Source organism: Aulonocara stuartgranti (assembly GCF_965226115.1).
Source record: "Aulonocara stuartgranti genome assembly, chromosome: 8".
NCBI classification, from domain to species: Eukaryota; Metazoa; Chordata; class Actinopteri; order Cichliformes; family Cichlidae; genus Aulonocara; species Aulonocara stuartgranti.
Window position 1 is genome coordinate 417,501 of NC_138959.1, and position 14,359 is coordinate 431,859.

The window sequence follows — 14,359 nt, forward strand, 5'->3', positions numbered from 1 at the left end:
GTAGACCTTTAAATCCTTCAGCAGCGGCAGAGGACAGAACCGAGTGCAGAGAAAAGGCCGAGGAGGGAAGATGGATGTGACGGATGAAAGGAAGTGCCTCTCCCTGCTGGGGCCCCTTCTGCTCTGAAACTGGCTCCTATCACACGATCTTTCCCACCACAGCATCCTGCATCCAGAGCTCATTCAAAGACAAACTGCGTGTTTAGGTAAGGCCCCCACCCCACCCTGCCAGCTTCCTTTGCATTTTAACAGCAGAGACTCAGAATCAGCCGTAAAATGTGGCTGCTTACTTTGAAAGGTGACAGAAGTTTCTGTTCAGTGTCTCTGGGTCAGAGCTAACCTTTGCCCCGCCCACTAACCTGAACAGCTAAGCGACTAACAAACATCTACCTTAATAAAAAGATCAAAGGTCACCCTCGTATCAAATCAGGACTTTGTGTCCATGTTTTCTGTCTGATCTGGTTCATGTGGGCTGCTGAGATCCCGGGTCAGAGTGGGCTCGTGTTCCCAGTGTGTCGCCCACAGTGACTGCTGCCTGCTCCAGTCCATCCGCAATACAACATTCACAGTTGCATCCCTAAGCGTCCTCAGTCACATGGGCCTGAAGCCGGTCTGCTAGGGAAAAACGGACGTTCCTGACTGGTTGTGAGTGGGTGCTGGTTGTTGCTAGCTTAAATTAGTTGCAAAGAAGCTGCACCAAAAGCCTGCTGGTCACCGCCACAGTCGCTCATAGCTTGTGTGGAACTCACCAAGTCAACCTTTGGAAAGAAACCAAAAGCTGCACTTGTGAAACATGTAGTGTCTCCACTTCTCAGTGAGCTGTTAGGGACTGTGCGTCTGCCCAAAGCAATCAGACACAATGCAGACGCCGCTCTGCAACTTCAACTAGCAGCCGCCAGCAAACACTCCCCAACTGCTCTGTGAGTCTCAGTCACACCAACTTATCTAAAGCCGGTGTGACTGAGGTCTAAGTGTCAGCCTTTGGCTCGGGGTAGAAACATCTAGAAACGCTTCCAGCTGTAATTAGTTTTTGTCTTCGTCTCGCTGTAACAAACGAATTAGGTCTGTGCACAGGATGAAACATCTGAAAAGGGATACCGCCGCAGATGTCCCTTTAACTGGCATTATTTCTAATGACCAGCAGGGGGCGACACTTGTGTGTACATGATAATCGTTTGTTTTCAGGATCTTCTTCTTAGTTTAAGAGAAATCTCGTCTGTCATCATGTCTCATTTTGAAAAGACTGACTCTGTGTGATGCATTTAGAGAAGTCTGTCAAATCTAAATCATGTAAACTGACTCTGGTTCCCTCCCATCACCTCGTCTATCTCAAACATCTTTAATAACACTCGTATATATTTCTAAATCTCAGCGTAATAAACTGACTTCCTTTTAAGTCAGCCTGGAAGGATGAGTGGGTATTGCTCGCCAGCAGAGAAGGATATGAAGACTTAACCTCGTAACCTTCACAGTTCAAAATCATTTCCAGGCCGCGCAGCTCCACAGAGCCTCCGCTTCCCAGTCCAAACAAACACAGCGGCTTCTAAACTTCACGAGTTAAAAATGTCTCCTGTCACAATGTTTCACAATTGTTTTATTCATTTAAAGCTTTGTTTTCAATACAGACGTAATGAATCCACGGCAGCGTCAATAAAAATCACATTTAACAGGATAAAGTCTGAGTGGACAGAGAGATCGGTCATCACTGTGATGTGTTCACAGCTGACATTACACACAGGAGTTATTCTCAATATCAGAGATCTGATCAATCTAAATGTTGAATAAAACCATAAATGACTTATTCTGATTGATTCTCAGAGGACTTTCTCAGGGGTTTAAGGACTTATCACACGTCTAATTGAATTTGTTCATAAAAAGTCATTTTATGGACGTAACCGTGTCCTTTTTTGGCTTTTGTTAAACTTTTTTAACCTTGACTTGTGGACCTGCTGTAACGTGAAGCTCCACACTGTGGGTTACTAAAGTCTGCACCAGCCTGAGGCTCGGGTGCAGTCGGCGTTCATCATGGTGTCTGGTATTGTTGTGTTGCTCGTGTGACACGAAAACACCTCGTTAGCGTTCAGTAACCTTTAAAACATGGAAGCAGTCCGTGATGGACGGTTCTTCCAGTTTTCCCAGCAGAGAATAATCAGCTAGATCATGCTGACTGTTTCCTCTACCTGTTGCTCGTAGGTGGATAATTAGCAGGAAACGGTGAACACGCTCAGATATTTCTGGATGGCTGAGTTTTATAACTCTGCACCGAGTCCTCCGATGACTCCAGCGTTCCCGTCAGATTCCAGTTTTAGCCGGACTCTGCTGCTGGCAGCGGGAAGGCTTCGGCTCTGACTGACAGCCGGCCTCATTAGCGATCGGCGAGCTGTCAGCAGCAGCTGCAGCTCGTCTACTGACAGGTAATCGCACCTGCCGACACTCTGAGCTCGCGCTAACGAGGCTTCTCGTTTCGTGTTTGCAGCACAAACCACGGCAGCTCCAGGTGAGAGCTCTCGTTCCACCTCAGGAGCAAATTAAAACTCCTGAGAGCTGCCGAGCTCTCTGAGGACGGTGGATACTGCCCCACCTGCGTATACGCCGCATACCTGCACACTAGGGGTGCAACAATACACAAAATTCACGGTTCGATACTTTGGTGTCACGGTTCGATATTTTTTCGATACAAAAAAAATGTTCATGCTTTTTTAATTTGTCATTTATTAAAATTATAAATATATATTTTAACTCAAAAGTACCGTTTTTAAATTTAATGTTGCTGAAACAACAAAAATAATAAATCTATCTGATGGAGGAATCCCTCATCTTTGGAAAAGAGAGTTTATTACAGAGAAATGGCTCTTTCCAAAATAAAAGCTCTACTATACGCTTCTTCTGGGCTATATTCTCAGCAGCATGTTAAACATATCAGGTCCCCATAAGGAGAATCCTGTGCTAACGGCTGTCTAAATGACTCGGGTAAAGTTTGTAGCATGCGTGCTTGTTGTTTTTGTCTGCTTCCACTTGTCTTTGCACTAGGATGATGTCGGAGTAAATGTGCAGTCATATTCGTTGTGTTCCCACTAGTGCTGTCAGCGTTAATCTGAAATGACCTTAACGCCACAACACGGCAAATCTCAGTTAACGAGCTACCGCGGATCGCCCTGTGCGTGGGGCTGGACGGCCAACACGTTAACGAGCTAACTGCGCTAACACACTAGCTCCCACCCATGTAATTGAGCATTGCATGGCACATCCAACATACTGTTTTACTTTAGTCCATGACGCGCTTACCTTCAGGGTCATACGTCACATGAAGACCAAAATAGTTCCAAAGACCAGATCTGAATGAGAGTGGGGGAGGTTCAATTCGCCATGTTGCAACGAGCTTAGCTTCTGTCTCGCTAGCTTGTGCAGCCTAGGTGGAGTAGTCGAGCACAGATCCACTGAGCGCTCAACACAGACAGCATCGTCAGAAGGAAAGTTGATAAAATAAATTAAAACTTTTGTATTGTTTGATACATATGCATACCGAACCGAAAGCACTGTATCGAACGGTTCAATATCGATATGAGTATCGTTGCACCCCTACTGCACACCATCATCAGAGTCAGGCAGAGTCTGAGCTTTTATCACACAACACTTTTTTACATCTCTAAAACATTTGATTCACTGCTGCCTAAAATGTAGCAGTCAGCCTACGTCCCTGCCTGTGCGGCGCTGGGTCATGTGATCAGGACACCTGGTCGAGGTGGTCAAGGACTAGAAAAGTTTTGCCTTTACAGATTAGAAAGAGTTTCACTGGTTTTATGATTCTTCCACAGCTTTAAATCCATTGCAGTCGGCAGGATCTGGCCCGATGGTTCCTGACTCGGTCTCTTCGGCTGACCTTGACTCTCCTCTGAAGACAGAGCAGTCTCACGCCTTTTTGGGAATTAGTTCAAAGTTTGGATAGAGGGTGTGTTCGAGCAGAAACTCCTTCCTGTTCTCCGGCCGATCCTTTCAACCGTGCCGATTCCCGGCTCTTTGCGTGCCAGGCCCTTTCCGGCCGGGAGTCTGGGGTGTGTTTTTAGCAGGCACGCTGCCGCTGACTTACACCGCTGGTCACTGTGTTAGGGGAAGGGAAGGATTGGCATTTCCCCTCTGAGCCGTCCTCACACAGCCTGAGACACAAAGCTCTGACAATCAGAATCAGGGTCAGACATCAGCGAGGCCGATGAGGATGATTTAATCGTCTCTGTGACAAATAAACCAAACTGAAAGCATGTAAACATCCAGAGCTCTGCAGGAAGGACGCAGCAGACTGTGCCTGAGAAGGCATCCAACTCAGCATAAACAGGAATCCTTCATTTCTAACGTTCCCTCTCAGAGTAATCTTCACTTTCTCACTTTGTTTATTTAAGGGGGAAATCACCTCATTTGGATATAATTCAAAAAGCAAATAAAACTAAACTGAACTAGATAACAGATTATTTGATACGTGATGTCTCCGCTCTGCCCGAGACTCCAGGGAGTCTAAAGGCCTGAAACACTGAGCAGTTGTGTGATTGGCAGATATCAAATAAAAGCTGATGATTCAGTCAGGGCCAAAATCTGCTTATTCAATCTGGACTATGAATCATTCCTGCTCTGCTTCTTTCATGTTGAGGCCACTGATGGTCAGAGACAAACAGAACATCTGAGATGACCGTCCACTGCACGAGGTTAGTGAGATATTTGAGCCTGTGGGCTGTAGTCACACCGAGTTTTTAAAACTGACTTTAACGTTTCATGCTGCACATGAACAGCTTCAGAGGTCCAAGATGACGACAGACAACGGACCGGAGCCACCATCAGTACGTCATCACTCTGCAACAGAGACGACTGTTCATCTGCAATAATAGGGAGGCGTGGCTGATCACTTACAGGTGAAAGGCATGGAGTGGGAAGCGCTGCACTCGTGTCCCTCAGTTACTCAGAAAAACCTGGCAGATGTGTTGCTTTTATTTCAACCGATTCAGTAAACGATTGTACCTGGTCACCGAGAAGAGGAGCATGCAACAAGCTTGCCTGGTGGGAGGCGACGTGTCTCCTAACGATCAGTCGACTCGTAGTCCTCAGACAGACTGGCCCAGGTTTGTAATAATTAGTGCCTAATTTATAAACGCTGACAACAGGGTGCAATCAATCTGAGTCAGTCTGCAACAGGAGACTCGACTCAGCTGGTTTTATTCTGGTTAGAAAACTTCTTCTATCTCATTGTTATTTAGCCATTAATTGCCTGATTATACCAGCTTCACCATTCAATCACAGACTGGCTCCGTCTTATCGCAGTTCTGATGCACCAAAGCAGCTTTGAGGAAAGGAACCAAACCTGGTCCCGGCTTCAAGGCAACCATTTCAAAGGCTGTGAAACTGCAAGCTTAGACAGTCACTTTGGTCGTGCCAGTCGCTGTGTCATAGGATAAAGTACTGAACAAAGCAGCAGACACGACGTTAAATCAGGAGCTGGGTTGCAAAGCAGCTTGCAGATGCAGTTAAGCTGTCGGCCAGCTGACGCCGTTTGAATAGCATGCTTTACGTGAGTTTTACCAGCTGTGTGTGTCAGCTGATGTGTTTTCAGGACGGCAGGTCACAGGTTTTAGGCGCTGTAACGACCTCTGTGGTAAACTGTCGGCCATGTTTGTGAAAGTGACGTGTGATCATTGGAAGGTGCTGATGTGCTGCTGGGGGGTTAAACGTGTCCACGTCTTCTGAGATCGCTTCTATTTTCACCTTCCGTCAGGCTCAGGAGGCGCTGCACCTCCTCCAAAGTGTCCTCAAGAATGAGACCGATGATCCACTCTGCACCCCCTCATCTCTCTTTCCAGTCCCTCCCCCCAGTCCACCCACATTCCCAGGATGCTGCACTCCAGCAGAGATAAAGTTAGCACTGCACAAGTGACAACGTGTTGTAACCGCTACCCGTCATCACCGCCACCACCAGCTCTGGTCCAGATGATGCAACCCTGACTCCCCCGCCCAGCCCTTCCTCACTTTATTAACTGGCTGTGTGTCTTTTTCGATGCTAGGCAACATAAACATGGCTAAATTTAGCCCCGCAGCGTGTCTCAAACCTGCTCTGCAAAGCAGATCCTCGGTGAGTAAATGCAAGAGCAGTGGTGTGGTTTGGCTGACTTTAATAGAACAAATATTTTACACGAACACGTCCACCAACAGAATAAATAGGAGCTAAACAGCTTTAATACAGTGGATACATCTGCATCATAGTGCACTAAACACACAGAGTAGCATGCATGTCAGGAATCGGTCTATTTGTGACCTCAGCACTGCACGTCGCTCAGTTACGTCACCGTGTTGGGTTCAGACTCCACGATAGAGCGATCTCGGCCCCAACGCAGAGACGCGAAGCGCTGACGAACGTCATCAGATGGAAGATCTGATGGTTTATGACACACACAATGATCCCACAGTATGGATGAAGTGGGAAACACTCGGACGAGCCAGGCGGAGCTCTTTCTCTGAGGATCTCGTCTCCTCCACCTCCACAGAAGGAACTCCACCAAGTTTCACCTCCAAGAAGGCGCCACTAATGTAAAACAATTAAGGCGGGGACAGGTGAAGCCTGGAGGCGGATTCTTCCAGGTAGTGCATGCGTTTCATTATTATGAACGTGATATCGCAGGATTGGATGGGAATTGTTAGCACTTAATTTAGCGATAAAGGTCCAACTCGCCGTTACGACCATAACTCAAGAATTCCAATTACAGCAAAATCTGACATAAACGTCTTACAGGATAAATTGGCGAGGAGGTCGTTTTTCTTCACGTTGTTTGTATGGAGAACATCATGGAGTCCGGTTTGAGTTTGGGATAGCGATCTGCTCACGTCATTCATTAATCTCGTTAAGACTCCGCCCTGAGTCGCCTCGTGGGTTTTTAACGGGTTTTCAGATTCAGACGGAAACACAGATAAGTCGTCCTCGGCGGTCTGAGAGCTCTGCCGCGCACGCCACGGCACATGATTACATTTGTGTTGGTCCCTCGGTCCTCGTGTGCAGAGACTTTTATCAGGTTGTGAAACACAGCGAGCAGCGATGATTGTCATGTTTATGTTCGTGACATGTTAATGACCCAATGTGACGCAAAACCATCTAATCCGACGCTCCCTGTAGTCTGAACCCAACATCAGAGGGAAACACAGTCACACCCAGAAACATCAAACCATGATGACATGTCCCGAAGGAATGCTCTGTGTATCCCGGGGAAACGTCAGAGGCCACAAATTAGACCGACGAGAGCTACAAACTCAGAGAAACGTATACGTTAGAGTACCTTTAAATGTCTTTTATAGCTTATTAGCAGCTTTAGTTAGATACTGTGCATCATAAATGAGTTTTAAGAAGTTGTCAACTAAACACTCATATTATCCAAAATCTTATTTTTTTGAAGCCAAACACTTAAAGGTTCATGTCACTAAAACAGCTGCAGGTACTTTCAGAATAAAAGCATCAGCCGTAATCCTAACGTGTCCTGTGTGGAAACTACAAACGTGCTAAGTTATGTCTTTGAGAAAATTGATGTTTTGGCAATAATTAGATCGAATCCATTTACCTGCTCCAACAATAAACCTGAGGGGCTTTGATTTTGTTACCCAGACCTCTGAACACCCACCGGGTCACCTGTCTGGGCTCAGGGCTCCTCTAATGGGCCCCCAGTGCAGGGTGGGTGTTTGGAGGTTCACATGTTTGTACTCCAGAACCTCAACGACAGATAAATCAGATAAATCGGGCAGATTTGAGGAGCTGGGACCTGAAAATATTCTGAATTTCTGCTTGAAAAATTGGTTTATCAGCATATTTGTAAAATTAATGACGTGTTATTTATCTCTTTGTGTCAGCACTAAAGCAAGCTTTTCCTCATCCAACACCTCCAGCTGATGAAGGCGTCTCCATTAGTAATGTTTTGTCCGAGACGCGTCCTTCGCTCTGCTCGTCGTTCACATCTGCGGCTGTCCTCGCGTCAGCTGCAGGAGGAAACAGCACAGCGAGGTCTCTGCAGTTTGTAAAGCGTCTCAAATCCTGTTAGTTTGTGTTGTTATTCACTTCAGAGGTCTGAGCTCAGACCACGCAGTACCCGTGGCTCGCCATGAGGGCGGTCTGGCTCTCCCGTCGCTTGTCCTTTTTCTTCTTCTGTCGGACCTTCCAGCAGATGGCGCTGGCGCCCAGCAGCCCCAGCCCGACAGACAGCAGCACCAGTCCCAGCACCGTGATGGTGGACCCGTGGGAGTTGAAGGTGTAGGCCACCGCCGTCACCACAATGCCAGCGATGAGGACCACCACGCCGAACGGGATGGTGCAGCGGTAGCAGGACATCTCGGCGCCGCCCGTCGCCGCTGTAAGCTGGACTTCATTGACATGCGGGACGTGCGTTGTCACGACGACTCTACGATCCTTCCTGGGCTTGTCCCGGCTCAGCTTCTCGGCGGAGATGGACGGCGGCACCTTCATGGCGCTCCGGGGGACCCTGCCACCGCCACCTTTGCTGTGGAGGTCATCGGGCATTGTGATCTTGCTGGCGAGGAACAGGTGAGCCATCTTGATGCAGGTGTCAGGGATCAGCCAATCAGAGAACAGCTAGCTGTGAAGTCAGAAATAAGTTTTTGGTTACATCAAAGACATTAAAGCATCGTTTATGTCTGATATTGTTACACTTTGTTTTATTCCACAGCTGGTTTAAAACCATCAGCCAAGAAGATAAACAGCTGCTACACATCAACGCCTCCTTCCCTTCACGGTCACCTGACTTCAGCCTCTGACCATGTGTGCAGCACCAGGTTGGGATCACGCGGGTCGCTGGGTCAGAGCTCGAGTGGAAACGAGGCCAAACTAACGACTTTCACAGATTAAATGTTACAACGCGTCAGCGGCTCGTTGAGGCGCTGGCACACTTTGTGGCGACATCTGTCTCTCCGAGCGGAAGCGAGAGCCTCTGCTGTAAACGAAGCCTTAACGTGAGGCAGAGGGAGGGCAGCCTGAGAGTGGCCTGAAAGTGAAAGATCACAGGAAATGATGCAAGGCGTAACGAGGGCCCGGCCCCGCTGTAACCTCATTATTTTCACTCCTAATCAACGACTTTTTCTGCTGCAGCTCAGCTCGTTTTCATTAAGACGCGTTGGAGTGACTGTGAGAGATGCTCTGAGCAGAGCGGTGTCATTCAGACCTGCCATAGTCCAGAGAAGCAGACATCTCTACGGCTGCCACACCGAACAGCTCACACCAAATCACTGCAGAAATATGTGGAAATACTGGATCAGAGATAAAAGATCTCTAACTGAATCATTTTTGATTGGAAAGGGCGTGAGAGGACATGACAAAAAAATCATCTTAAAAATGTTCTGATATAGAACAACAACACCGAGTGTGTGAAAGAAGGCCGTCCTCACCAGCACTTAGAGGGTAAGTAGCCACGAGAGCTGCTAATGATGATTAACTGATTGATCCTCGTGGGTGAGAGCGTCTCTACAGAAGTAGACGTTTTGGTGGTTTGCTGGTCTGAATGGTTCAGGTGTGTTAACGCAACCTTTCCAGGAGTCACAGCAGATTCGGCCCTCTGCAGCGGTCCAATCAGAGTGCAGAGCTCAGACCGCTGCGCACGATCGAATGCCGCAAACCTGAAAGAGCTGAAGCTGTGACCGTCTGCTTCTCTGTTTGTGTGCAGTGACCTCACAGCAGCCAGGTTATTGGTCAGGTAATGTCACATGCAGAGGTCAGTTTGGTTTGTATGGAGCAGCTCACAACAACGGTCGCCTGGAGGTGCTCGTTACTGTAAGGTAAAGACACTGCCTGAGACTACATGAGCCTGAAGCTGTCACCTCCCACCTGTCAAACCTTTACACAGGTGCGTTACAGCCGCCTCTCCTCCCCCGTACAGGTGTGATGAAGGGGAAATGAACGTGTGAGTCTGTGGGGACTGACTCACTGCTGGAGCTGCAACACACAGACCGTCTGTGACTGTGTTTGAAAGCTGCTGCGCTGCAGAAATAACATTATTATTGATACAACAGCACACAGTGTCAAATGAAATCTGCTTCAAGAAAAATAAAATCCCAGAAGAAGCAGCTTTAAAAATGCAGACAGTCGTTCCTGCAGCCTGACTTCCACAGAGAGAGGACGAGGCTTTAACGTTCCTCCCTGAAATCAGGACTTTCCCGACATTCCAGCAGCCTGCGTGACTAAACAGTCCCGGCTGTTGCTGTGATTGTGTGGAGACGGGAAAGCTGGGAGCACTTACTGTGTCAGCGAGCAGCCGTCCATCCCTCAGAGCGCCGGTTTGAGTCTGAGCAGGTCGGGGTCTCCTCGGCGTGGAGCCTCCTCTGGCTCGCTGCTCTGCATCGTCCTCACTGCAGGAATAAACGGGGGGAACGTGGCTATCAATAGAAGAAGAGGTCCCCCACCACCGCCGCCACACCCACCCCTCCATACCACCTCCTACCCGAGGAGGAAGCAGAGGTTTAACTCTTTCCTTCCTTCAGCTGCTCTCCTGTCTGTCAGCTCTGCAGCATTGACACCACAGCTACTCCCACATTTGTCTTTAAAACACAGGCTAACATCTGGAATCTGAAAAGGCTGCTGGTTTTCTTTGCTCTGACTTGTTTGACTCTAAAAAGGCGTCACCTTCTTACACCTGTGACTGAAACACACCTGTGCAGAGCCTGGTCACGTTTGTCCAGCTACAGATGAGCCCCAAACGTGTCATGTGAAACGGCACTGCCAGGATCAAACGAGGGTTAAGACGTAGCTTCCAGGTCTGAAGAGGCAGTTGGAAAGTGTGACTAATAAATACAATACTCACCTAAAGTGAAAAATAATGCACGCATGATGAAAAAACCTGATGGTTACCATTACTTACTGGGACTGCAGACTCCTCCAGAGGACCTCCGCCCCGGAGTTAAAGCTCTTCCACATCGGCAGCGAGCGCGGGAGCCTCCGTGCTGCAGCTGCAAACTCGTGTTAACATCTGGGACCAATCAGCTGAACTTTGTTTACCGTCTGAACAGACTCACGTCCACGCTCGTCCGGACATGACCACAGGGCCTGAAAGGCTCAAACTCAGTCACGTATTCAACTTATTAACTAAAGGAATGCGACTTGCTTGCACGCCATATTTCTTCCGTATGTCACATAATCCTAAATGCTAATGTGGGTGAATCATCATCGTGGCGCAAAGCAAAGATAACGACCTAACATGGGTGCAGCGAGCTGTGGATGTTTCATTCAGTGCTAGTTTCACACTGATTGCATCTTATTTACAAGATGGTATCTTCATATTCAACAACATTTTTAATACAGCAATAATTAATTTTTTCACAGTGCTTAACAAATGGATGAGACTGCCTCCTGCAAGCTTTATGCCACAGCTGCACTAATAATACTTCTACATACTTGATTATTTATTAAAAATGTGAGATTGATGATGATGATTCTGACGTGTGCACCGTTTTACTTCATGTTCAGCTCATTCGCTGCAAGACGAAACCTAAATTATGTTAATAACGTGTTTTAAAGGAAACTGGAATTTTCCTTAAAATAAAGCATAAATTGAAATAAAGTCGAATTCCCACATCATAGCTCTGTGAGGCAGTAAGAAATCATATGTTTGGTTATCCGTGTACAGGTCTGAGAGTTTTTGGCACTGCTTTGCTGTTGTGCGTTTTCAGACACACTGAGGGAGCAGGTTTATTTATTTTCCAAGTTAGTTAGCGGGTTACGTGATTGGCTGTCAGCAGGTGGTCGTGGTTCTGACCTCATGGAAGTCTGCAGGTCAACATCTGGAACAGCAAGCTCATGAGATGCAGGTGCAGCCCACATTAGGAGAAAGGAAAAGTTCAGATGCACTTGAGTCTGCTGCGTTCTGCTGACTGCAGGATAAAGTTTGTCTCCAACCAGGAGAGGAAGAGAGAACAGCTTTTTTAGGATTGCTGCAGCAGGACGGATGTCTGAGTGTGGACACGTGTGGCCTGTTCGGCTTTCATGTGATGCTACAGTTCAGACAAAAAGCAGCTCCTTATTTTTATTTGCAGGAATGTCAGCTTCTCCTCTGAGACGGCAGCGACTTCAGTCTGTGACCTGCTGAGAGCAGCTGGGAACATCTGGCCTTATTTTCAGCCCTTGAAAGACTTTTGCAAAGGCGTTTGCTGATGAGGGGTCACAGCAGGGCCTCAGCCCCCCGATGAGCCCTTTGAATCGGAACAGGGGGGCCTTGAGACCAAGAGAGGAGAACCCTGCCTGATGTGGGTCATTTCACAGCATCTCAGACTCCCACATGTGCAGTTTGGGTTCAGCATTTGTGCTGACTCACGGGTAAAGACGGAGATGAGGCTTTTGCCTGCCTGTGAAACTTCACCATGACAGATTTTTACAGTAAACTGCTTCGTAAATCTGACACAGGCACTTTCCTGCTTCTAGATCAGTTTTATGACCTGTGGACGAGAAGACGACTTAAAGTCTCAGCTTCAGCTCGTGTGGAAGTGATTTAAGTTCTCGTTTCCTGCTCAGATAAAGCAATCGGGGCGAAATGAAGTGTCTAATGAAGCCTCGGAGGTTGATTGATTTTTCTTCCTGACCTTTGGGACACTCGTCCAGGCACGGCGCCCGAGTGCTAAATCACTTCCTTCCCAGATCCGTTTCTGGGTCAGGGATGATGTGAGCTATTTGCTTTGGATCCGAGTCTCCGGAGACGTCCTCCCGTGCTTCCTCTGTACAACAGATGGCTGCAGGCCGTGCATGTAAAGTGGTGAGTTAGCAGCTATTGGAGCTCACAGCTCCGAGTTCGTGCTTTCCTTCCTGTGAATACAGGTGTGCTTTGTAATCCTACATGCTGATGTTGTTTGGCTCACAACAAAGTGGAAAAGTTGACTTTGCATTTTTGGACCTTCACAGCTCCCAGTTGCTAAAAAAAACCCCTTTTGACTAAAAGTGTGCAGTCACAGCAGCGGCCCCGCGAGGCCGGCCAAACTGCTGAAGCCTGGAAACAGGACGAAGAAAAAACTTGTGGAGTCTGAATTTTCCATGAAGGCATTTTGCACATGCAGGTGTGCAGAAGTAAACCAGAAGCTAACGCTAACCACTGAATGGCCTCAAAGCACTGAGGAGCAGGAACTTAATGGCATCCACAGGTTTTCTGATAATTCACTGGAGAAAACTTCAAAAAGTACTTGTTGGACTCAGTTTAAATGCTCACTGTGTGGTGAGCTCCTTCTTACCTGCGTTTGGTCCAGCCTGATGTCCTGCTGTCACCTGACAGTCACATAACCTCTCAGATAACTTTCTCCATCAGCAGGCTTCCAGAAGATGGCCAATCAGAACAAAGTGTGTTTGGAGGAGGGTAAAGAGACAGGAGCTCAAACAGCCTGTTTCAGTCAATAGGAGATGATGATTCTGATATCTGCAGCTCGTGGTCAGACGGCCTCCAGGCTCTTGTTTGGGCAGAGATCTGGAAGCTTTATCTAAATGAACTTTCCCTTCAGCGCTCATCAGGACAGTAAGATCAGGCTTCAAACTTTCCTTTTTGCTAAAGCATATAGTTAGGGCTGGACCAGGTGACCCTGAATCCTCCCTTAGTGATGCTGCAATAGACGTAGGCTGCCGGGGATTCCCATGATGCACTGGATGTTTCTTCTTCACTCACTGTGTTAACAGACCTCTCTGCACTGAATCATATCTGTTATTAACCTCTGTCTCTCTTCCACAGCAGGTCTTTATCCTGTCTTCCTTCTCTCACCCCAACCAATCACAGCAGATGGCCCCGCCCCTCCCTGAGCCTGGTTCTGCCGGAGGTTTCTTCCTGTTAAAAGGGAGTTTTTCCTTCCCACTGTCACCAAAGTGCTGCTCATAGGGGGTCATATGATTGTTGGGTTGAATTTAACTGTCAGACTTTACAGCTGCAGAACTCAGAAAAACATGAAACGCCGTCACTGAAGGTCTTTTTATGTCCTCCATCGACCCCGACCTCCTCCTGCTGCCGGCTCAGTTCAGAAACGTGGATTCATTCAAAAAATGTTTCTGTTTTTTAGACATTTGGATTTTGTGGAGAAAACAGACAGTTTGTTCTGTTCAGACAAGCTTTATTACTGTTTGTTTTCTTATTTTTATTTTCATTCATTTCAAATGTTTTTAAACATTCCCTTTAGTTTCAGTCTCCCGAGTGGGATTTCTAGTTTGAGCTTGTGGTAAATGTCAGAGGCAATATAATATATAAACAAAACTTTTAAAAAGCAGCGACTCTGAATAAGCTCATCAGGCAGTTTGTGATAATAAATTAAAAAATACCCAAACTGAGCATATTTCCTCTATGACTTTATTTTGTTTTCCATGTTAACAGAATTGTTA

At 47.3% G+C, this 14,359-nt stretch overlaps 1 protein-coding gene and 2 long non-coding RNA genes across 4 annotated transcripts in view; 1 reads left to right on the top strand and 2 right to left on the bottom strand.

Annotated features, from left to right (window-relative positions):
• Positions 1-3,547, bottom strand: part of LOC309712725 — a 33,160-nt gene extending 29,613 nt beyond the window's left edge. Inside the window, exon 1 of the long non-coding RNA XR_014278374.1 lies at positions 3,286-3,547. This is a non-coding gene — a long non-coding RNA (uncharacterized lncRNA). The remainder of the gene's footprint in view (positions 1-3,285) is intronic.
• On the top strand, positions 41-6,795 carry LOC309712726. The gene is made up of 2 exons (XR_014278375.1): positions 41-206; positions 5,756-6,795. It is a non-coding gene; the product is annotated as an uncharacterized lncRNA (long non-coding RNA).
• LOC309712718 (transmembrane protein 100-like) lies at positions 6,133-11,635 on the bottom strand. Of its 2 annotated transcripts, XM_082543758.1 has the most exons (4): positions 10,881-11,635; positions 10,673-10,778; positions 10,263-10,371; positions 6,133-8,609 (listed from the first exon to the last, which is right to left on the bottom strand). In XM_082543758.1, the coding sequence occupies exon 4, from the start codon at positions 8,564-8,566 to the stop codon at positions 8,090-8,092; it is 477 nt and encodes a 158-aa protein (XP_082399884.1). In that variant the 5' UTR covers positions 8,567-8,609; positions 10,263-10,371; positions 10,673-10,778; positions 10,881-11,635; the 3' UTR covers positions 6,133-8,089. The 2 variants fall into 2 exon arrangements, with proteins under 2 accessions (XP_082399884.1, XP_082399883.1); XM_082543757.1 differs by lacking the exon at positions 10,673-10,778.
• Positions 11,636-14,359: the final 2,724 nt, after the last annotated feature.

What these genes read in the sequence shown, in the direction of transcription:
- LOC309712718 (XM_082543757.1), bottom strand. Translation starts at nt 8,566, where the DNA reads ATGGCTCACCTGTTCCTCGCCAGCAAGATCACAATGCCCGATGACCTC.